Consider the following 25,091-nt stretch of genomic DNA (forward strand, 5'->3'; position numbering starts at 1 on the left):
AAAGGTTCCATGACACTGACAGCTTACACCAGGCCCTGTGCACTACTCAGTATTAAGTCCAAGGTCACCTTCTCTTTGGTTGGTTCCATGACCAATTGTTCTATGGCACAGTCATTCAGCGTATCTAGAAATACGGCCTCTCTGTCATTACTTGAATGTGAACTTATCCAATCTGTGTATGGGCAATTTAAGTCACCTATTATTACACCTCTGTGTCTCTTTGACTCTTCCCTGATACAACTCCCAATCACTGTCAGTGTTTTGGTCAGGGGGACAATAGCACATCCCTAGTAACACATTTCTTTTTGGGCCTTCAGTTGTCACTCACAGAGTTTCTGTGGAAGACTCGGGTCTTCCTAGGTTTTCTAGCTTGTTAGATTCTATCCCTTCTTTAACATACAGTGCTAATCCACCCCCAATGCTCCCCTCCCTGTCCCTTCTGTAGAGTTTATATCAAAGAATAAATAGTGTCCCACTAGTTCTCACTGTTCCACTATGTTTCCATTAGGCCCACTATAGCTATGTTTTCATTAGCAACTAAGCACTCCAGCTCTCCCATCTTGGCTCAGAGGCTTCTGGCATTGGCATATAAGCGCCTATACACTGAATCTCTTACCTGGTATGTGCTACCTTTCATATGGCCATTTGATCTCTTTGACCAGCTAGCACAGCCTCCTGTCTGCTCTTTATCAGGTTCTAGTCTGTCCCCTTCTGGTTTAACAGCCTTGCATTTACACCCTCCCATCTTTAAGGAACGGCATTTGCCGATCCGGATACTGCTTAGCTCCTGCTGGCTATCTCCCAGGTGTCATTTTAAAAGCTGCTCTGCAACCTTTTTTATTTTAACCTCCAGTACTCTGGTTCCATCTTGGTTCAAGCAGAGCCTGTCTCTTTGTACAGGCTTCACTTGAACCAAGAATGTATCCCAGTGCCCAAAAAGTCTAAACCTCTCTTCCCAGCACCACTGTTTCATCCACACATTGAGACCCCCCAGCTCTGCTTGTCTCACTGGCCCTACACGGGGAACAGGTAGTATTTCTGTGAAATCTGCCTTAGGGGTCTGGGACTTCAATATGCTACCTAGCAGCCTGAACTTGGCTTCCTTGGCCTCCCGACTACATTTCTCAACATTGTTGGTGCTAGTGTGCACCATGACAGCTGACCCCTCCCCAGCACTGTCTAACAGCTGCCTATGTTTTCCAGAAACCATACAACCTCTCTGGAGACTTCTTTACATGCATTGGATGTTCAGAGGTCACTCTTGTTTTACTTGGATAGGCCTAAGGAGTATTGTAAAAGTAAACAGTTTCTGTAGCCTTCTAAGCATAAGTCAAAGAGCCATCCTATATCAAGGCAACTCCTGTCACATTGGCTGGTGCAGCTAAATCTCTTTAGCTTACAAAGTTCAGAAGGTAGAACCACCATGCACGATTGGAGCTCACTCTACTAGGGCTTATGCAATGTCAGCAGCACATCTCTCAGGAATCCAAATGGAGGATTCTGTAAGGTGGCAACATGGTTGTCTGAGCTACCTTTTGTGAAACACTGTACAATTGACCTATGTTCTGATGTGGAGGCTAATTTTGGAAAGGGAGTCTTGAAGATAATTTTGCAAAAGCTTACTGCTCCCTCCTCCTGGTAAAGCTTGCTAAATATCCTGGTTATGGGTATTTACAACTTACTGCTGTGAAGAGGATTGGAGGGTCTTATGAATGTCTAGAAATCATGTACAACCCCACAGGTATGTTTCCCAGGCTGTGGGAAACACCTATATCGGGCAGTAGCAATACAGGAAGATGCTGAAAGGCATCATCTCATACTGTGCGGGAGGAGGCAATGGTAAACCCCTCCTGTATTCTACCAAAGACAACCACGGGGCTCTGTGGGTGCCCAGAGTCGAAATCGACTTGACGGCACACTTTACCTTACCTTTAAGACCCTCGCATCCTCCCTGCAGCAGTGAGTAAACAGATAAAAACTTACCTGTGCAATGGAAGACTTAATGGAATGACTGTCATATCGAGGTGGTCATCCAGGAATCAAAGAAAGGGTGCTCCAACTGCCAAAATAAACAGTCACACTGAGCGTGAGGCAACATGTGTGATCACCATGAGGAGCTTGAATAGTCCACACGCAAGGTCCTGCACAGGTACATTAATTTCTACAGATCACTCACATATAATAAGTTACAGGTGAGCAACCTGTTTGTCTTCGGCAAACATTAATCCTATATCTTCGGCACTCCATTTCTCCCATCCCCAAAGCTGGGAGGAATGTAGCAACAGTACAAACCTCCCAAAAAGAGGAAGAGACTAGGCATCATCAAAAAGGAGGCCCTGTCCTACATACTCACCAGTCATACTTGAGCAAGTCTTGGTTCTTCAGCAGAGCCTACCTTCCTAGGTTTTAGCAGGGGGGATGGGGGAACCATGGATAACAGAACCATGGATAGCGGGACATTGTATCAATGGGAGATAGGATCCTGGTGGCTGGAGGAAAGGGCAAAAAAGGGGGAACATCAAGGGGGGAAAGTGCACTACCGTGCTCCATGGATTTCCAGCCTTCCAAGAATGCCGCCCACAAGTTCCAACTTGGTAATTTTCCTCTGAAAAGTCACAGAAATGTTTTTTTTAAAAAAATGTGTCACAAAATGGCTCCTGCTCCCCAAATGGTGACTGGAAATGACCTCCGAGATCATTTCCGGCTACCCTGACATGGTCGATATGCAAAACCTAACCCTTCGTGTTCTACGTATGCCTGGGTTGGTGCCTATTTTGGGACAGTGGATACACAGAACCTCGAATAGCAGCACTGTGGATAGCAAAGTCCACATGTACTAACTAGATTAGCTTTCAAAGGAAGTGCTGCAGTTGGCATACAAGCCAAACCTGTACAGAGGCACTCCTGGCCACAGCCACCACTCAGTTCTCCAGAAGCAAAGCTGGGTCCAAACTTCACACCAGAGGGAGTACTTCATCCAGTCAGTTATTTTACTTGGATTGCCAGCCCATAAATGCCTTCAGACACTGTTTTGGAACATTCAAATGTTAATTTAATGCGTTGAAATTATTACAATAAAGAGTCATGTGGTGTTTTAAAGACTAAACATGTTTGTTGTGGCATGAGTTTCTGTAGACTAAAATTTGCAAACCCTAGTGAGGTTATTAATCTTTGAGACTGCCTTTTTACCAATAATGTAAAATGGAAATGATGTGCAAAAAGTACCCTTTAACTACCACAACATTAACCCAACCTTGGATTCCTCTGGCTGGTAGGAATGAGAGATAAAATGCTAGGAAGGTGGGCGGCGTCATTTGGGCCTCATGCTGGGGGGACAGAGCAATGAGCTCAACAGTTTACACCAAATGTGCATTCAGCAAGGTTTCAAGTTAAACACTTGAAAATAATGTGTGTTAATCTTGAATTTGGAAACATTTTAACAGGAAGAAGAAAAACAAGAGAACGAGAACAAGATGGAGGCTGTTAAGGTAGATATACTCCAGCAGACAGAGAAAAAGGAGGAGCTGAAAATTATTCTACAAGAGGCAGAACAAAAATTTGAAGCAATTAAAGATAAAATTCATCAAGTGGAGGAAGAAGCAGGACCAGTCAAGGTACAATATATGTATAATGTGAAAGAATAGCAGAGATAGAGAGCACTTCGGTACAGACTCAATAAGATTTTGGTTATATGAAAAGTGTGGCATGAATGTAGAGTTTGCTTCATCTAATTTATGCATACCCAAATATATTACTGTTATAATTGTCAGCTGAACATCTAGTGAATAAAATGCACTGTTCTACTTCACTCCCAATTGAGTTCTGTGCAATTTGAGATGTTCCTGCACTGTGAGCAGAATTGGTCCAAACATTAATAATTATAAAGCTAATTATTTCTAATTTTGCATTTATCATCTTAATAAGAATAAGATAATTGTATTTGTTTCTAGAATTAATAACTTCCTAAGAATATGGTTTTATTGGTTTGCTTATTACCCAGTTTCATTGTGCATATTGTGGATAGATGGTTGCAACAACTTAATACTGTTACTACTATTTATATACCACTTTTCATCAAAGTTCCCAAAGTGGTTTAATATAAAAATAAATAAGATGGTCCCCTGTCCACAAAGGGAACAAGTGTCTAAAAGGGAGCACCAACAACAGCCCACAGGAGGGATGCTGTGCTGGGGTTGGATTGGGCCAGTTGCTCTCTCCCTGCTAAATACAGGTGAAACTCGAAAAATTAGAATATCGTGCAAAAGTTCATTAATTTCAGTAATGCAAATTAAAAGGTGAAACTGATATATGAGATAGACGCATTACATGCAAAGTGAGATAAGTCAATCCTTAATTTGTTATAATTGTGATGATCATGGCGTACAGCTCATGAGAACCCCAAATCCACAATCCCAGAAAATTAGAATATTGTGAAAAGGTTCAACAGTCTAGGCTCCAGGTGTCCCACTCCAATCAGCTAATCAATCCATAACACCTGCAAAGGGTTCCTAAGCCTTTAAATGGTCTCTCGGTCTGGTTCATTAGGAATCACAATCATGGGAAAGACTGCTGACTTGACAGTTGTGCAGAAAACCATCATTGACACCCTCCATAAGGAGGGAAAGCCTCAAAAGGTAATTGCAAAAGAAGTTGGATGTTCCCAAAGTGCTGTATCAAAGCACATTAATAGAAAGTTATGTGGAAGGGAAAAGTGTGGAAGAAAAAGGTGCACAAGCAGCAGGGATGACCGCAGCCTGGAGAGGATTGTCAGGAAAAGGCCATTCAAAAGTGTTGGGGACTTTCATAAGGAGTGGGCTGAGGCTGGAGTTAGTGCATCAGGAGCCACCACACACAGACGGATCCTGGACATGGGCTTCAAATGTCGTATTCCTCTTGTCAAGCCGCTCCTGAACAACATACAACGTCAGAAGCGTCTTATCTGGGCTCAAGAAAAAAAGAACTGGTCTGTTGCTCAGTGGTCCAAAGTCCTCTTTTCTGATGAGAGCAACTTTTGCATCTCATTTGGAAACCAAGGACCCAGAGTCTGGAGGAAGAATGGAGAGGCACACAATGCAAGATGCTTGAAGTCCAGTGTGAAGTTTCCACAGTCTGTGTTGATTTGGGGAGCCATGTCATCTGCTGGTGTTGGTCCACTGTGCTTCATTAAGTCCAGGGTCAACGCAGCCGTCTATCAGGAGATTTTGGAGCACTTCATGCTTCCTTCCGCAGACGAGCTGTATGGGGTTGCTGACTTCATTTTCCAGCAGGACTTGGCACCTGCCCACACTGCCAAAAGTACCAGAACCTGGTTCAATGACCATGGGATTACTGTGCTTTATTGGCCAGCAAACTCGCCTGACCTGGACCCCATAGAGAATCTATGGGGCATTGCCAAGAGAAGGATGAGAGACATGAGACCAAACAATGCAGAAGAGCTGAAGGCCGCTATTGAAGCATCCTGGTCTTCCATAACACCTCAGCAGTGCCACAGGCTGATAGCATCCATGCCACGCCGCAATGACGCAGTAATTGCTGCAAAAGGGGCCCAAACCAAGTACTGAATACATATGCATGCTTATACTTTTCAGAGGTCCGATATTGTTCTATTTACAATCCTTGTTTTATTGGTTTCATGTAATATTCTAATTTTCTGGGATTGTGGATTTGGGGTTTTCATGAGCTGTACGCCATGATCATCACAATTATAACAAATTAAGGCTTGACTTATCTCGCTTTGCATGTAATGCGTCTATCTCATATATCAGTTTCACCTTTTAATTTGCATTACTGAAATTAATGAACTTTTGCACGATATTCTAATTTTTTGAGTTTCACCTGTATATGAGAATCACCACTTAATTTATCAGCTTCAGTTGAAGCTTCCAGTTTGGATGCCATTTCATTATTCTTGTAATCAGTTTATATTTCATATTGATTTGTTCTTAACAGGATAGATTAAATCAAGCGGACTATGAACTGGAAAGCAGTAGCGATCACATGCAACATTATGAGGGGAAAGAGAGAGAACACTTGGAATCCATAAACAAAATTAAAAATCATCTAGCTACAAAAGAGAAGGAATTAATGGTATACATACATTTTGTTCATTTTTTTTTTTTTTTTTTGCTCACTAAATGGGGGTATATATGTGGATACTTATGCTGACACTCGAACTCATTTCTTTACATGTCTATGGTGTTGACATCAGGGACAATGGAACTTTCCTTCCAGGATTAATAATAACTTTGGAGGTGTGATTTTCATCAAGCCATTTGCAAGCAAGGGTTAAATACTCGCTTCCTATACACCTATAGTCCCCATCCTGATTGCCACTCCCTCCCAGTTTCTATTTGATTTTTTAAAAATGTAGTACCAAACTATGCATTTAGTATAGGTGTTACTTGTTTAATCTTTTGAGTTTCTTGTAATTCATAGAGCTAGTGTAATAGCTAATAGTGTGAGTTGTGAACTGGGAAATCCCTAGATCCTTGATGTGATCTCGATTTGTATTCCCACAACTGGGTCTGCACCTGCGCAGTAGCCAAACTGGTAGGACTCTGATGCTCCACATAATGCTCTCGCTCTGCCCCACATTTGTGCATGTCTGTTGGAAAGTGTGGTTGGAGCATCCTTTCCTTCAGTTCCTTTCCGACCACTATTCTAGCTGCATCGGGCGGAACTTGCTCCAAGTAATCAAGAATTTCCGTTCTCAAAGTACTTGGGGAAACTGTGAGAAAGATTGAATTTATTTGCTTTGCTCAGTTTACAGAGCTAACCTTAGTCTTTCATGACTGGTCGCAAAACTTTAAAGAGATGCAATAAATGTAGGGCAAAACTTCCTACCTCAGACGAGCACGACTTCTGTCTTTTGTGTCTTGGGGAAAACATAAGACAAACACATGCAAAATCTGTTTGTCATTTTCTACATTGCAATGTTCTCTCTGTATGCCAAGAACTACAATTCATTCAAGAGAGTATTCCCCACTCGCAGCTTATTCAATAAGAGAGGAGATGGGATATGATAATAAACTTATAGAAATTCCAGAGACACCATTGATGTCACCTAATCCTCAAAGGTCACCAACTGATAATGATAGAAACCAAATGTTTAACTGCAAGCCTGAACAATCCTGGAGGGAACATCAATACCATCGCAACCCGTATTCGTAAGATCTCCCTTCTTGAAGGTGAAGGTCTATTTAGTAAGGAGACAGATGGAACTCTAGAGAAACTTAAGAAATCTAAACTGACAGTTAAAATGTTTGCTATCCTGATGACACAAAACTGTGCTTGAAAACAAAAACAAATATACACCTCTAACCAACCATATGGGAGGTACAAACAACAATAAGCAAAGACAAAAGAGAGTACAGAAAGACAGGGAGGAATCAAACTGGACTCTATACACCTAGAACAAAGAATATGTCTCACTCAAAACAGGACGAGGGCAATAAACAAAACCTTTGATGTCTCAGAGACCCCCCAATAGACTTGTGATAGAAGTCCCATTAATAGCAAACCACTATTCAAAGTGGAAACGAATAACTGACAAATGGGTACTTTGCAGCATACAGAACAGTTGTGCCATTGAATTTCTTGAGACAATTTTTCAAGGTATAAAATATGCCCATCCAACTCTATTGGAGGAAGTCACAACATAGTTGGGAAAGGACCATATAGAACATGTTCCCCAGAATCAACACATTGCACAACACATTACACACCCAGGCGCAATAAAGACAAGATGCGTGTGACTGGATGAACTAGGGCCACTTTTATTAGTCAATGCTACATAACCTGCAATGAGGCATAACAATTTAAAGTGCATTGACCCTCTCTAAAGGTCAGCTTCATAAAGAGGACAGCCTAGAACTGGGCAAAAGACTGGGTGTTAATTCAGCCCAGACTAAATCTGGACTTCCTAACAACCGCAAGGTGTTAACCCTGCTAAGGGGGAAGCCAACCAGCCCCATCCACCCAGGCCATAAAACTCCAGCTAGCCTCCGAGTAGGGGTGGATCCCAGCCCAAGGGCTGCAAGGCCTGTTCCTCGGCTTGCCCACTAGCCTTAAATGGTTCTCCAGTCAGACACCAATCAAGTCAGCCTATATCAACCCGCACTCACTGGCAAATTGACCAAACATGCAATGACAGTCCTATAAACAACTTCAGTGAGAAGTAGGCAGGAAAAGCGAAGGCCAAAACCAATTAGGTGTGACCCAAAAAATTCCTCCTTGGCCCCTGAAGGCAACCGGACAACCTTCACTGAAGCAGGGACAGGAGGGAGGGGTGCTCAGTCTGAAGCAACTGAGGGCAAGTGACCGGGAGCCGGCCAGTTATGCAGCCGCTCCTGAGGTCCCATTGGCTAACCCACAACACGTGGCATGGGAGTCAAGATGGCAGTCCTTGTGTCCCTCTAAAGGGCCGGGGTACAACCCTGCCTCGCGTCAAGCTGCATACTACGGCAGGGGGTGGAATTCTATTCAAGGTATTTTCAAACACCAAAAAAAGGGAGTATCCGCCCGATCCTGGATTTGAGAGCAATGAATGAATTCATACAAAAAACAAAGTTCAGAATTATCTCAATAATAGCCATATGTCTATTATTGATAGGAGACGTTTGTGACCATAGACCTAAAGAATGCACATTTCCATATCAGAATTCATCCACATCACAAAAAAACCCGGCAGTTCACTGTGGGAGACCAGGTGTACCAATACGAAGTGCTACCCTTCGGAATTTCAGCTGCCTCGAGGGTGTTTTACAAAATGTATGGCAGTTGCATGCTTGAGGGGCAAAGGGATGGAAATATTCCCATTCTTGGATGATTGGTTACTGACAACTCATTCCCAACACAAATTGCAACAACATCTAGTGGACATGATGGTTTTGTTGCACCAAATGGGAATAAAGATCAACCACAAGAACTCAAAAATAAACCCTACGGAATCCATACTTTTTGTAGGTTTGATACTGGGTGCTGGGAAACAATGCATTCCTACCAGGAAAAAAGATAGACAAAAAAAGGACAGCAGGTGGAATTAGCACTACAATGTTTACATCGAACTGCAAAACAAAATCCAAATATTAGTGGGACTAATGGCCTCCTGCACTGCAGCCATTTTAGGTGCGAAACTAATTATGCACCCCCTACAACTATGGTTTTCAGGGACATTTGATTTTCAAAATGGGGTCAGTCACAACTCTTGACCATTCCATGGAAAATAAATGAATCATTCCTGTGGTGGAAGGATGAAAGAAATTTGACCACAGGGATGCGATTTCAACCTGTATTTCCAGAGGTGATAGTGACCTCGTATGCATTGAAAACAGCGTGGAGAGCACATTGCCCCCCCACACACACCCCAAGTGAGAGGGAGGTTAAGGGAAATGCAACAGCAATTACATATAAACATATTGGAACTCTTAGCTTCCTACCTAGCGCTGAAAATCTTCTAAGTACTATTACTAGGAAAGGCGGTCCAGGTTGTAATGGACAACACCATTGCAACAGAATATGTCAACAACCAAGGAGTACCAGATTCACCCCACTGCAGTACACATCAGAGGAACAGAGAACTTAGAAGCGGACAACCTGAGGCAAGAGATCACCAGATCAAATATGCATGAAGGGAGTGTCCAACCGAAATATTTGAAGGACATATTTGGCACTTGAGGAACTCTAGAGATTTCTGCATCTTCGAAGAAGAGGAACTACGACCAATACTGCACATGGAGAGGCATAGGGAAAGAATCACGGGGAGATACATTTATGCTCCCATGAGACAGGACTTTGTATTACATGTACCCACCAATTCCACTCATCACGAAAGTGGTGAACAAGATCATGCACCACAAGATCGATTGTATCCTAATTTTACCAGACAGACACAAGGGTGGTACTCCCCACCCCCCATTTTCTTCCCTCGTATACAGAGATCAGGTGCTAATTACCCAACCGCAGATATGTGAAACTGAATGCTGGATCCGTGAGTAACAAGGTCCTTCTGTATTAAAACAAATCCTGTCTTTAAAAGAAAAAAGGTAAGCCACAAACTGTAACCTCCACCTAAAATGGGGAGCTTACTAATCACCCAGTTGTGTGAATATAGCCAGGATCACATCAAGGATAAATAGGTTCCTTACCTGTCGTTAATGATCCTTGAGTGATCTGGAGGTATTCACCTAACCCATCCATCCTCCCTGCTTCAGGGGGTATGAATTAACATTGCATATGGTTTTTAATCTTTCACCTTATCAAGATGAGGAGGTTGTCCAGGAACAACCACCCTTTGCAACGGCCATGCGTGGGACGGAGTGAGAGTGTCAAATGGAGCTTCAGAGTCCTATTGGTTCAGCTACTGAACAGACCCAGTTGTGTGACTACTCTCAGATCACTTCGGGATCATTAGTTACAGTTAAACAACCCGTTTTTCCTATCTCACTTTGGATATGAATTCACTAGGCAATGTTAAGCAATTATCCTAATGGGGATAATACTAGTTTGTCATACAGTGTTGTTGCATGAATATGAGGGTATGTAAATAGGCTATGTGAAGTGATTTGATCATTCTAAGCATTGTATTGACACACACACCCCCGCCCCCGCCATCATACTGTGACAGGGAACTTCTATTGTTGAGAACTATTGTAAAGAAAAGGAAAGCGTGCACATGCAAACCAACCCCAGTTTTGCCAGTTTAAAGTATAAAAATAAAATGATATTGCAGAGAATGAATGGAAATTAATTTTTGCCATAATATAACATGTTCTTTAGGAAATTATTGCAAAGGCTTCAAAAATTCATCCAGAGCGAATAGAAGTAAATAGAACCATTAAGAGTCTTGATACCGAAATAAATATTTTAAGGGATAAAATAAATTCAGAAAGAGAGCGTACCGGAGATAGAGAAGAAATAATAAGGTATTTATAATAATTTTTTTGCTCTCTTTTGTGTGTGTTTATGAAAGGATGTTCTCTCTTCTACTTCCTTGAATTTCTGTTCATCTCTGTTATCTTAAATGTAAAAGAGACTGGCAGTGTTTCCTCATTGCTGAATATTGCTAAGATTTTAACTTGTTTCTCTGTGGCTAAGGCTAAATTTTTAAATATAGTGTTGGATGTGAATGAAAAGGCAGTATCTCTTCAAAAACTAGCTATAGCTGAAAGGTTACTGACTGGTTATTTCCAGGAGGAACTGTATCTTGCCAATAGCTTTGTTGATTACCAGTTTGCTTTGGGGCATAATTAAAGGGGCTGATCCTGACATCTTTTGTTGACATGCAGGCAGCTTCAGGAAGCAAAAGAAAAGTATCAGAATGCTGAGAATGAAGTAAAAAACTTGAAGAAATTCACAAAACTTTTGGATGAAGTTATGAAGCAAAGACATAAAACATACCTGCAATTTCGCAGGTGGGTACAGTCTTGTGTTTCCTTGGCTTATATATCTTGTTTGTGTTGCTTCCGCCCAGAGGTGGCATACAAATTGGATAAATAACGAACATAAACAAACCCATATCCACCCTCACTTAAATTGTAATGGAAGATAAGATCCATTTTTTCTAGTTTCTGTGATTTGTCTGTTTTGTGTTGATGAGCCAATAGGAAGGAATGGAATGGAATGGAATGGAATGGAATGGAATGGAATGGAAAAGTACAATAATGTGTTTCATTCCAGTATCTGCTGCTTAAGTACTGCTTATAAATGTTATAGGGGTTTGAACTGAGTAGTTCTTCCACCCCCAGAAGGAGCTCCCAGCAATGGAATGCCGCTTAGATCCAATCCACAATGTTTTCTGATACTTGGCTTTTAGAAAGGGAATTTGTATTTATAAATTATTTCAATTTTTATATGACTTTTCTCAATACCTGACACTCTCATAATTTCCCATCAGTAGAGATCTGAATGTCTGGCTGTGTTATATTCTCTCAGTGAGCCAGCATTTGATCTATATTGGTACTCTTGTATCTGTATTGGCATTAGGTTTATAAAGTTCTTTGTTATAGGTGTTATTTGATACAATTTTAGTACATAGGAAGCTGCCATATACTGAGTCAGACCATAGGTCCATCTTGCTCAGTATTGTCTACACCAGTGTTTCTCAAACTTTTTGGAGTCAAGGACCGCTAAATTCTTCGTGCAGAGTTTCAAGGACCGCTACATTCTTCATGCGCAGTTTCCCAGACCAGCAGTTAGTAAAGGGGTTTCAAGTCTGTCTATCTGTCTGTCTGTCTATCTATCTATCAGACTTCTATACTGCCCAAAACTTGCATCTCTGGGCAGTTTAGAATGAAAATAATATAAGCATTAAAATAATTAAATTTGGAATCTTTTGCAAACATTGAATATTAGGGGTTTTTAACCTTGGGTCCCTCAGTTAAACTCCCATAACCCCCAACAACAATGGCATTTGGCCATTATGGCTCGGGATTATGGGAGTAGAAGTCCACCAACGTCTGGGTACCCAAGGTTGAGAACCCCTGAATCTAAAAGCCTGGGTGAACAAATTTGTCTCCAGTATGTCTGGAGTGGAGGTGCTTGTGATTACTCAATGGAGAGGGGATGCTGGGCCATTGGAAAAATTCAAAAGCTACATGGGGCCAATGAAAAAAACATACAAGCAAGCCCTACTGATGCAAGAGGGAAACAGTGTTCCCTCTCAAGGTGCCTCGACCACAACAGGCAGCTGGGTTTCAATCAACCAACCTTTGGCTGCAAACAATGAGCATGCAAGAACCAGCAGCCCTTCAAGTGGCGCCCACTGCCATACTTTTTCCTCCATGCCCCCGCATCGCATACAGGTTGAAGCTGTAAAGATAGGGAATAAGATAGCTATAGGAAGATCTCAGCAGCACGTGGAGGCAAGGCACAAGAAGGGTCCCATGCCTCCGTGATACTCTTCCTCTTCCGTGCCATGTGCAAAATTGAGGAAGTGTGCCCCTTGATTTCAGGGGGGGGGTTGACTCCCAGTCAGGGACCGGCACTCAACCCTTCGGGGACCGGCAGCGGTCCAGGGACCGGTGGTTGAGAAACACTGGTCTACACAGACTGGCAGCGGCTTCTTCAAGGTTGCAGGCAGGAATCTCTCTCAGCCCTATCTTGGAGATGCCAGGGAGGGAACTTGGAGCCTAGATGCTCTTCCCAGAGCAGCTCCATTCCCTAAGGGGAATATCGTGCAGTGCTCACACTTCTAGTCTCCCTTTCATATGCAACCAGGGTGAATCCTGCTTAGCTGTGGGGACAAGTCATGCTTGTTACCACAAGACCACTAGTAAGCTACCATAAGACCACTAGTAAACTACCACAAGATTACTAGTAGTTAGTAATCAATTAAAATAGGTTTTGAAATAACCTGCTTACTGAAAGTAGTTGACCTAAATGAAGGGGTGAATGGAAAACCTTTCAAATATGCAGATGAGACAAAATTGGGAGAGATAAGATAACATCTCATAAGATAGGACTAAAATTCAAAATGACCTTGGTAGTTTCAGCCCAATTTTCCATTCTAATGAAAGGCTGTTCAACAAATTCACATGCAAAATTCTGGCTTTAGGCAAAAAATGCAAATACATAAATATAGGATGTCAGATCAGTGACTTGATGGTGTTACATGTGAAAAGGATCTTGGGATTGCAGTCAATCACAAGCTGAATGTGAATCAGTTGTGTGTTGAAACTGCACAGAAGTCTAATGCAGTTTTAGGCTGAATTAACAGAACCACAGTTTCCAAGTCCCAAGAAGTAATAGTTCCGCTTTATTCTACAGTGGGCAGACTTCATCTGGGTGCTGCACTTTCAAGAGGATGTAGACCAACTGCTAGTGTAGCATCTTGATCTGTGAATCCTAATTTCCTCTGTTTTAGTTTCACCTCTGCCATGAACTCAGGTGGCTTTAGACAAGCCATTCCCTCCCAGCCTCAGCTGCAGTATGGGAATAATGCATTTATCTTGAAAAGTGGTGATTATAAGGATTGCATCAAGATGATACATGTGAAGCACTTTTCACACACAAACATACTATACAAATCTAAGATACTACTACTACTGCTATCACCACCTGAGATGAATTCAGAGGAGGACTGTGAAGATGGTCAAGGGTCCAGAAGAACTCTGTGAAGAAAAGTTGAAGGAATTGCATATGTTTGGCTTGGAGAAGAAGAGATGGGGGTGTGGGGCGAGGGACACGATAGTGCTCTTCCAATACCTGAAGGACAATTACACAGAAAGGGAAAGTCTTGTTCTCGGTTGTTGTTGCCAGGGACACCTCTGGGTTATCCTTTCCCACTAGCTCCAAGGCAGGACAGATTTGATTCGCCAATAGAGATTTGGCCTCCTTGGTGCTAGGGGGATAACCCCACCCAGTTCTTTCTGTCCTCGCTCAGCTCCAGGCAGACGTTTCTCTTTTCAGCTCCGCGTTTTCTCCTGTAACTGGTCTTCTGTCGTGAGTTTTTCCCTCGTGTTTTCTTCCCATCCATCACCACAGCCTTGTCTCCTTCGTGTAAACCTTTAAAAAAAAAAACCCCAAAAAACCACTTTGTTGTTGTCTTCGTCTTCCCCTCCACTCCCCCTCCCCTCGCTCCCCTTGTATGGAGTTTGAGCATAGGGGAAGGATTATACTGGTGCCACGCAGACCCCGCCAAGAGCCGTTTGGTCCCGGCACTTCAAAGCCGCTTGGGCTGATACACCCTGAGGGAACCCTCTCGCCCGCTCAGAAGGTTGGCTGCCCGCCATTTCCCGAGCGCTCGTTCTCCCCGCCGGTAGCCTCAGTGGCCACAGCGCTCTCATTAGCGGACCACTCGTCTTCCCAGCCGGCGGTTCCAGCGGCAGCAGCGCTCTCTGTTGTCGCCGCCACGTCCTCCAATACGGCTGCGCTGCCCGCAACGGCGACGGCCGCCTCAGAGCTGCCCGCGCCGCTCACTTCTCGGCCTCCCGCTGTTCTCCCGCCTTCGGGCCGCGAGACAGGCGCTTCGGTGGCCAGACGGGCAACGAAGACACTTGCTTCAACCGCCAGCGTTTTGTAAGGTTGCCTTGCACTAATCTGCCTCCCACCTCGCTAGAGATACGAGAAATAGCCTTGAGGCACGAGCGTGAGAGGGCAGAGGAGAGGGAAATAATGGCGCGAAAGGAGGAGGCGGCTGCCTTTTTGGAGCTTCCCAGCCAACACTCTGCAGAAGCTTTGTGTGTGGAATCTCCTGTTCGAGAGGCACCTGGGGAGCCTTTGGACTCCGTAAATGTTACTTTGGGGCCCCCTAGTGGCTCAGGCACTGCAGTTCCTTCAGCTGCCAAGCATCTTATAGCCATTCCCAAATCAGTACCACCCGAATGGCAGGTGTGGTTTAAAAATGCAATTATAGAAACTGTGTACCAACTCAAACCTTCTAAGAAGGGGAAGAAAAAATATTTAAAAAGGAAGAGGGACTCCTCCTCCAAAAGCTCTTCTTCCAGCTCAGACGATAGCCCCGTGCCTAAAAAGGCAAAGGCAAAGAAAAAGCACCTCAAAACTAAAAAGGCTCAAAAGCCAGCAAGGCACGCTCCCTCCTCTCCTCACTCCTCTGAGGTTTCTGAGCATGAATCGGGGGATCCTATGCCAGTCAATCCCAGACCAGTAAAACCTAAAGTTCCTGATATTTCAGATTCTGACGCAGGGAATAGCCCTTCTAACCCAGGAGGGCTGCCACAAGACTCCAAACCTCTAGACAGGGAGGAAGGAGAGTGGTCTGGAGGGGAGGACAATGAGGCCGTTTCGGTCTCCCAAAGACTATTTGCGGCTGAGGACTATAATCCACTAATGACTCGAATTCTAAAAACCATAGGGCTACATCAGAGCACGCCTCCTGATACCGCCACATCTGATAAAGGGGAGGTAGTCTTCCTGCAGGCAAAACTTTTTAGACTTTTCCTAGCTTATTCACAGAAGTGGTGAAGCAGGAATGGCTACTTCCTGCAGCTAATAGAAAGCCTATGTCAGTGACTAACCGTTTCTATTCCTACCAGCAGGAACCATCTGACCTGCTCAAGACACCCTGCACCGATGCGCCCAGCTGGTCTCCAACTCGTTGGTCCCACGGGATGGTGAGGTAACTCTAAAGGACTCAGCCGATAAAAAGGCTGAGCTTGCTTTTAAAAGGGTGCACGATAACTCCTTGTTGTCCACCAGAGCGGCCACTGCAGCCTCTATAGCCGCGAGAGCTTCCCTTTTGTGGCTGGATGATCTGCTTAATGACACGCCCTCTGATCCAGTTAAACTAAAGCAACAACTGGTCAAGGTGCAGAAGGCTCAGGGCTTTATAGCGGATGCGACATTGGACTCTGTAAGATTCTCCTCAAGAGTTGCTGCCGCATCAGTGTTGGGACGTCGCCACTTGTGGCTAAAAAACTGGTCAGTCGACAATACATCGAAGAGTAACCTGACCGCTGTGCCCTACGACGCGACTAAGCTGTTTGGGGAGGCCGCCCTTAAGGATGTCCTCGTAGAATCATACGACAAACGCAAAACCATGCCTCTGGCTGGCCGAAAGTCCGACCGCGCATTTAAAAGAAATTTTTCTCAGTCACAGCCCTTTCGGGGCTCCCGCCCCTTTCGGGGCAGAGACAGAGACACGAAGCAGCAGCGTGGTTCCTGGGGACGCCAACGCTCCTCCTATAGGGGCAGGCAGTTCGTCAAGTCCCAGCCCTCTACATCCAAACAAAAATCAACTCAATGACGCCCCTCAGGGCTCCTTGGGGGGTCGCCTGGGTCACTTCCTCTCTGTCTGGGAGTCCTCCGTAAAAGACAATTGGGTTCTTCAGGTCATCCGTACGAGGTACAGAATAGAGCTGGATGCCCCTCCCCCTCCAAGGTTCCTCCCTACTCCAAGGTCTTGGTCTGCACTGAAGCACTCAGAGACGTACCAGGCCATCACGCATCTGTTGGAAATCGGAGCAATAGAACCAGTTCCATCTGCACAGGAGGGGAGAGGTGTCTATTCTATTCTCTTTACCGTCCCCAAAAAAGACGGATCCCGACGCGCCGTCTTGGACTTAAAATACGTAAACAAGTGGGTAAGGCGGGAGCGCTTTCGCATGGACACATTACGATCAATCACGGAGGCCTTGCACCATCTAGACCTCCTAGCGTCCGTTGATCTCAAAGAGGCCTACCTACACATACCGATTCATCAGGAGAGCAGAAGACTGCTGCGTTTCAAGTATGCGGGCCTCCACTACCACTATGCAGCTCTCCCCTTCGGCCTCTCATCCGCCCCCAGAGTCTTCACCAAGGTGCTGGCTCCGCTGGTGGCACACCTTCGACTACAGGGGGTAAGGATTATGGGGTATCTCGACGATTTGTTCCTTCATTCGCTCTCGTATCCAGAAGCACATCAACACCTCTTGGTGACTCTCTCAGAACTGGAGCGCCACGGCTTCGTAGTCAACCGTACAAAGAGTCAACTCATCCCGTCCCGCCAGCTTCGTCACCTGGGCGTTCTCATCGATACAGAGAAGGATCGGCTCTTCCTGCCTCAGGATCGCTTCGTGACGATCAGGGAGGAAGTACAGAGCGTGCTGCAGTCTCCGTCCCCTTGGCTACTAGCTCTGGCAAGAATCCTGGAACTGATGGTCGCCACCATAGAGGTAGTTGCATGGGCCCGACTTCACTACAGACCTCTCCAGTGGTTCCTGCTCCCCCACCAGCATTCCATCGCCCGGCGGAGGAAGGTGAGGTTGAGACTGACTCCCACTGTCAGGACATCCCTCCGCTGGTGGCTTTCTCTGGTGCACCTTCTCCAGGGGAAGGAGTTTCTGGACTCCCCCAGGGTCACAGTGACCACGGACGCCAGCGACAGGGGCTGGCGTGCCCATTGCCTCAGTCTGACGGCCCAAGGCCTGTGGACAGACGCAGAAAGGAGACACAGCATCAACTGGAGGGAGCGTCGTGCCATTCGGCTGGCTCTCCTCGCCTTCCACTCAACAATCCGCAGGCGTCACGTGTTGGTGAAAACCGACAACACCACCGCAAAGGCACACGCAAATCACCAAGGGGGGACCCGCTCGTCATCTCTGCACCAGGAGGCGGTCCTCCTCCTCTCTTGGGCAGAGAGGGAGCTGGAGTCTCTGACAGCCCATCGCGTGAAGGGAGACCTGAATGTTCTGGCAGACTGGCTCAGCAGGGAAGACGTTCAGCCAGGAGAGTGGTCACTCCATCCAGCCACCTTCCAAGCAATCGTGGGCAGAATGGGAATTCCAGTGATCGACCTCTTCGCCTCTCCGCTGAATGCCCAACTACCTCAGTTCATGACCAGGTTTCCATGCCGAACGGTGGTGGCCTCGGATGCGCTGTCGACGGAGTGGCCAGAGGGCTTGTTGTACGCCTACCCACTAACTCCCCTGATCTCCAGGGTCCTGAGGAGGATATGGCTCCTGCGGGCACAAGCCATTCTAATAGCTCCGTTTTGGTCGCATCGCCCTTGGTTCCCAGAGTTCCTTCACCTGTCCAAGGAGCCTCCCTGGGAACTCCCAGTCCGTCCCGACCTGCTCTCCCAAGGCCCAGTACTACATCCCGATCCAGGGTGGTTAAGGCTTGCCGCTTGGAGACTGAGCGGCGAACTCTAAGGCAATTTGGCTATTCAAACAAGGTCGTTGCTACTATGTTGGCATCCCGTAGACCCTCCACTAACCGCATATACCAATGCACCTGGAGGATGTTTCTGCGTTGGTCCTCCCGTCACTCCGTTCCTAGGGGCAGCGCCAACTTACGCCACCTCCTTCTGTTCCTGCAGGATGGCTTGGAAATAGGATTGCGTCCAAACACCTTAAAACGCCAGGCAGCTTCCCTAGTGGGCCTAATATCGGGTAATAGGTCAGACACTTGGCAAACCTACCCGCATCTGAAACGTTTTCTTCAGGGAGCAACCTTGTTGTCTCCGCCTACGGTACACCATTTTCCGTCGTGGGACTTACATGTCGTTTTAAAGGCGCTTCAAAAGACCCCATTTGAGCCGATTGCAAGTATTCCGCTCAGGATACTTTCCTTTAAACTTGCCTTCCTAGTAGCAGTAACCTCAGCAAGGTGGATTTCAGAGTTGAGAGCCCTATCCATACACAGGTCATTCTGTATCTTCTCCAAGGAAGCGGTGAGACTAATCCCGGATAAGAGCCCCTGGTGGCGCAGTGGTAAAAAAACTGCCGCCCTGTAACCAGAAGGTTACAAGTTCGATCCTGACCAGGGGCTCAAGGTTGACTCAGCCTTCCATCCTTCCGAGGTCGGTAAAATGAGTACCCAGAATGTTGGGGGCAATATGCTAAATCATTGTAAACTGCTTAGAGAGCTCCGGCTATAGAGCGGTATATAAATGTAAGTGCTATTGCTATTGCTATTGCTATCCCTTCGTAAGACCAAAAGTCGCTTCAGTTTTTCTTCAGTCTCAAGACATTTTCCTCCCTTCATTTTGCCCCCATCCGGCGCATGAGAGGGAAAGGCTTTGGCACAACCTAGATGTCCGGCGATGCCTCAAGAAATATATCAAGCGCACCGCCTCTTTTCGGAGCACGGACAAAATGTTTGTCTCGTTCCATCCTAGGTCCATGGGCTCTGCCGTGTCAGCACCCACAATCGCCCGCTGGATACGGGCATGCATCACATTGGCATATGAGGTGCAGCATGTCTCCCCACCATCGGGCATCTCAGCGCACTCTGCAAGGGCGGCAGCCACTTCGGCAGCATTCTCCTCTAATGCACCAGTTCAGGACATTTGTAGAGCTGCCACTTGGTCCACGCCTTCTACATTTACCAGGCATTATAAAATTGAAACCCACGCGGACATACAAGCCGCGTTTGGCAGAAGGGTGCTTCAGCGGGTCCTCCCTCGGGAGTAGGCCAGAGCGCACCCGCCCCGTGTTTGGCCAAGCTGTGGTATGTCCCAGAGGTGTCCCTGGCAACAACAACCGAGAAAGGAGCATTGGTTTTCACTTACCGTGAAGGCTTCTTCTGGTTGGTGTTGCCAGGGACACCTCGACCCACCCAGTTTGGCGCTCCTGGCCTCTTCTCGATGGGGGCTCTGTCTCCAGCCTCAAATTCAGGGTCTTGGTATTGTACGATTTATTCAGTCAGGTCCCTTATGTTAGTACCTGTCGCTGTTTCCACCTTTCTAACATTTGGTTCTATTCTTGGTGTGCATCTGTTCTCTCGGATGAAAGAACTGGGCGGGGTTATCTCCCTAGCACCAAGGAGGCATGGCCAAATCTCTATTGGCGAATCAAATCTGTCCTGCCTTGGAGCTAGTGGGAAAGGATAACCCAGAGGTGTCCCTGGCAACACCAACCAGAAGAAGCCTTCACGGTAAGTGAAAACCAATGCTCCTTTCTCTGCTTTCCCAGAAGGCAGGAGAAAGATTCCAGCTTAACTTTAGGGGAAGCTCCTTCATGGTAAGAACACTTTGATTGTAGAGCCAATTACCAAGTGGAGGTAGTGGGCTGCTGTTTGCTGGAGGTCTTTAAACAGAGGCTAGATGGGTCAGTCCCAATAGATGTCTATCTCCTCATTTCCTGCACTGAGCAGGGGCTTGGACGAGATTGCTTACAAGGCCAGCCCCCTCCGACTCTGAAATAATTGTTACTGTTTCTTGACTTCTGATCTGTAGGATTCTTTCCTCCAGTATTGTCCTGTTGGATTGGATACCTTGTTTTTTGTGATGGCAATCAGAATTATGACCACCTCTGAGGGAGGACTTGAGAGAGTGCTGAAGAATATCTTGAGTTATTGAGCAAACAAAAAACCAAACCAAACAAACAAAAAACCCCAAACCCCGCACCTCTCCATTCTTAAATGCTAAAGAGTGGATATCCCTTGAAACCAGAGGTTGAAGTCCCTGACTTGTGTTAACCATGATCTAGCGCCAGTGCAGAAGTAGTGCTTATACCGTAATCACAAAAAAATGGTGGAGTGGGGGGAAATGTTCTGGAGGCAGTGGAAAGAACGTAAAGACTGAAGGCCGTACTTTACCTGTTGGTATTGAAGATGCAGTAATTGCTGAGAACTTTTAGGACACACCTGCAATGTCCCACCCCCATCCCTTCTCAACTCCTTTTACTTTTACCTACTAAATAGGAATCCTGTTTCCTACATCCTTTTTAAAAGTATGAGAGTACAGATACTGTAGCTTGAAACAGCCTGGTACTGTGCCTCTGTTTTCGGGTTTTTGAAGGAGTTGGTTGTGCAACTTTATAAGGCTGGGATTTCATTATAGTCTGTTTAATGGCAATGTTGACTTCTCGGGTTTCTCAAGTAATCTCTTTGTGAGTGTCAAATTAGCTGCATTCTAAAACTAAATTAAAATTAGTTAAGCATGCCATCAAAGCAATTTTACTACCACAAGATTCACTTCAGTCAGATAGCCTCCCTCAATGGGAATATTTGCCGTTTGAGGTACTACTTCATCTTTTTGGGAGCAAATGTAGAAATTCTGTGGGTAAAGTTTAGAACTGAAAAATGAAGTGTACTTCCATGTCCTTGTTTTGGAAATAGGCCTCTTTAATTGTTTGTTTTGTAATATGCATTTTCAGTATCTCTTGACATAGATTTTTTTTTAATGTGTTCATTCTGAAGGTACCTAACTATGCGATGCAAATACTACTTTAACTCCTTGTTAAGTCAACGATCATATTCTGGAAAAATAGAATTTGACCACAAGATTGAAAGGCTTTCAATTACAGTAAGTTACTTTGCCTTTTCTCTTTGAACAGATTGATATTTAATTTTAAGTTTGATCAAAGGCTTTTCTCAAATTATGCCAGCCTCAACCTTGTACATAGAATAACAGCCAGCACTGAAATAGTATAGTAGTGGAGTTCTGTGAGCTCCTCCTCTCCACCACAAAGCCTCCAATGGGAAGTGGAACTTCTGCCTGATCACACAGGACTTGGAGGCGGTTCTCACAAGCCGCTAAGACAGGGCTAAGGTAGCCAAGCTTGGGCTTGGCTGTCTGTGAGAACCACCAGGAGCTGTGCAGCTCTTCATGGCAGACCCAGTCATGAAGCCCAGTTGTTAAATGAGGATAAGGGAGCAAGCACTCCCTTAACCCTGTTTAACTGACACTATGTCATCAGTGGCTGCTTTCAGCCTGTGCTGAGACACCGAGGGGCGCCCAGCTGTTGCTGGGGGATACCCACAATGCACTGTGCTCTCGCATGGTGTATTGTGGGGTTTCTGGGTGCTAGGACATTGTGTCCCGGCCCCCACAGCTTTGCACTACCTGGGCAGCCGTGGATCGGCTGGGCGTGCAATCCGCGCACCCAGCATCTGGGACCCGGCAATCTGCAGGGGAGGTAAGCTTCTGCAGCCTTCCTCCCCATGCAGCCTCCCACCCAGGTCCCTCCTCATGAGAGAGGGCCCACAGTTTATGTGAGCTTATTGGATCCTATGTATGATCAGGTATATGGTTCATACTGGAAGTGCTATTGTGGAAGCAAGTGCTCATACTGATCCTCACCATCCCTGGTTCAGTTTGTATGAATAGCCATTATAGCAGCTCTGCAAATAAATTATCAGCAACTGCAATGGAAGGGTGTGTGGTGGAAGTGTTTGGGGATTTCTAAACTGCTGCCTTCATGTAACTTCAAAGGAACAAGTACAGAACAAGTTCTAGTAAGAACTAATCTTCCTACTTTCCTTTCACTGTTCTTACAAGTGGACTAAATTTGGTCCAAATCAGTTAGGCAGTTCAGAAGTTAGCCCACTTGTGCCACTCAAACGTTTACACGTCTGCCATCTTGAATTGGGGTGAATGACATCATCACAAACTACACCATTGAGGTGTCCCTACAACGGTACCCGATTTGGTTCCTATTGTACCAGGCATTGTGAAGTTGATGGCGTTGGGGTTGGGGGACACACACGGAATGCCGCGTGATCTCATAAGCCTATTGAAAAGTAGGCTAAAAATTACAGCCACCATTAGATACAAACGTTTCATTGCTGGTTCCTCGTTGTGTATTTTGACTAAAGACAAAGCAACAACTTTGCTAATAACTTTCTTTTACAGTCAGGACTGAGCTCAAGAACATGTGAAGCAGTAGCTGTGCATGTGAGCATTAATAAAGTACCTGTTTAACTCCTCAAGAACCATATCAGTGCATGTTGAAAGCTTGTGTCTTGCTGTCATGGTTAGACTGTTGGACCAAGACCAGCACGATCTTGGTCCAAGAACTCACTCAGCTATGAAGCTCACTGGGTACCATGGACACCATCTTTCAGCCTGGTCTACCTCACAAGGTTGTGAAAATAAAATGGAAGGAGAGAGCCATGAATGTCATGCTGAACTGCTTGCAGGAAGGGCAGGATAAAAATATAAGTAAAATAAACCTACAAAAGCAGTATCTAGGCTTCTGTTCTTTTAAGGCAGGTGCAGATTCTGCAACAAATGCAAGTGGATAATTAGAGTTCATTTGCAGGGGAAAGATAAAGAACCACCGTGCCTTTCCAATGGCACAGTGGATACAGTGACTAGCTTCTTGTAAGTCTTATTAGGGATATGTGAGCTGGCTCAGGCAGTCCCAAGTTTTGAACCAGACATGCCCCCAAAACCAAACTGGCCCCCAGTTCTAAGAACCCATTCATGGGTAAGAGCTAAAACATTAAAAATAATAAAACAACAATAAACAATTTAAAAACATTTTAAAACAGCAATTAAACAATTACAATGATTAAAAGCCCCAAAATCGGGTTAGAATATTAAAATAGATTTTAAAACCCTGGAAAGCCAGGCCATACAAATATGTTTTAAGGGCTCTCCTGAAGGCTAATAGAGAATTCAGATTGCGGATTTCCACAGGGAGCGCATTCCACAGCCCCGGAGCAGCTATAGAGAAGGCCCGCCTCCGAGTCACCACCAGACGAGCTGGTGGTAACTGGAGATGAACCTCCTCAGATGACCTTAATGTGCAGTGGGGATCACGCAGAAGAAGGCGCTCTCTAAGGTAACTAGGGCCTAAGCTGTTCAGGGCTTTAAAGGTAATAACCGGCACTTTGTATTTTGCGTGGAAACATACTGGCAGCCAGTGCAATTGTTTCAAAATAGGCATAATATGGTCTCTCCAGGTTACCCCAGAGACCAACCTGGCTGCCTCATTCTGAACTAACTGAAGTTTCCGAACTACGTACAAAGGCAGCCCCACGTAGAGCGCATTTCAATAGTCAAGCTGGGAGGTTACCAGCTGGTGCACCACTGTATTGAGGTCATCCTCTTCGAGGAATGGGCGCAGCTGTCGAATCAGCCAAAGCTGTTAGAAAGCACTCCTGGCCATGGCCTCCACCTGAGAAACCAGGGTGAGGCCTGGTTCCAGGAGTACTCCCAAGCTGTGCACCTGCTCCTTCTGGGGAAGTGTAACCCCATCCAGCACAGGAAGATCTAATTCACTCCTCAGATTCTTAGCCCCCACAATGAGCACCTCCATCTTGCTTGGATTCAGCTTCAATTTGTTATCCCTCATCCAGCCCATTACTGCCTGTAGGCAGGCATTTAGAGAATGAGTGACATTTCCTGAAGATGAAAGGGAGAAGTAGATTTGGGTGTCATCAGCATACTGATAACACCCAGCACCAATTCTCCTGATAACCTCACCCAGCCGTTTCATGTAGATATTGAAAAGCATTGGTGACAGAATGGAGCCTGAGGGACTCCATATAACAGCTCCTGCTTTGAGGAGCGACTGTCACCAAACTCCATCATCTGGAATCTACCTGAGCGATATTAACGGAACCACTGCAAAGCAGTGCCTCTTATTCCCAGCTCCCCCAGGCAATCCAGAAGGATACCATGGTCGATGGTATCGAATGCCGCCGAGAGATCAAGAGGACCAACAGAATCACACTCCCTCTGTTGATTCCCTGGTAAAGGTCATCCATCAGGCCGACCAAGGCTGTCTCAACCCCATAGCCAGTTCTAAAGCCAGTTTGAAATAGGTCTAGATCATCAGTTTCCTCCCAAACCGCTTGGAGCTGGTTAGCCACCACCCTCTCGATTACCTTGCCCAGCCAGGGGAGATTGGAGATTGGCCTATAACTATCCGTCGCTGAGGGATCCAGGGAAGGCTTCTTAAGAAGCGGTGTAACTATTG

At 45.6% G+C, this 25,091-nt stretch overlaps 1 protein-coding gene across 4 annotated transcripts in view; it reads left to right on the forward strand.

Moving 5' to 3' along the window:
- Positions 1 to 25,091, forward strand: part of LOC128340339 (structural maintenance of chromosomes protein 6-like) — an 81,854-nt gene that overhangs the window by 51,588 nt on the left and 5,175 nt on the right. For all 4 annotated transcript variants that reach the window (XR_008313627.1, XR_008313628.1, XR_008313626.1 and 1 more), the window contains exons 20-24: positions 3,444 to 3,614; positions 5,950 to 6,087; positions 10,777 to 10,922; positions 11,286 to 11,411; positions 21,583 to 21,688. Coding sequence is in view for 1 of the 4 variants with exons in the window: in XM_053285329.1 (XP_053141304.1) it covers positions 3,444 to 3,614; positions 5,950 to 6,087; positions 10,777 to 10,922; positions 11,286 to 11,411; positions 21,583 to 21,688 (687 nt within the window). In the remaining 3 variants the exon portion in view is untranslated. The remainder of the gene's footprint in view (positions 1 to 3,443; positions 3,615 to 5,949; positions 6,088 to 10,776; positions 10,923 to 11,285; positions 11,412 to 21,582; positions 21,689 to 25,091) is intronic.

This window comes from Hemicordylus capensis, chromosome 1, assembly GCF_027244095.1.
Source record: "Hemicordylus capensis ecotype Gifberg chromosome 1, rHemCap1.1.pri, whole genome shotgun sequence".
NCBI classification, from domain to species: Eukaryota; Metazoa; Chordata; class Lepidosauria; order Squamata; family Cordylidae; genus Hemicordylus; species Hemicordylus capensis.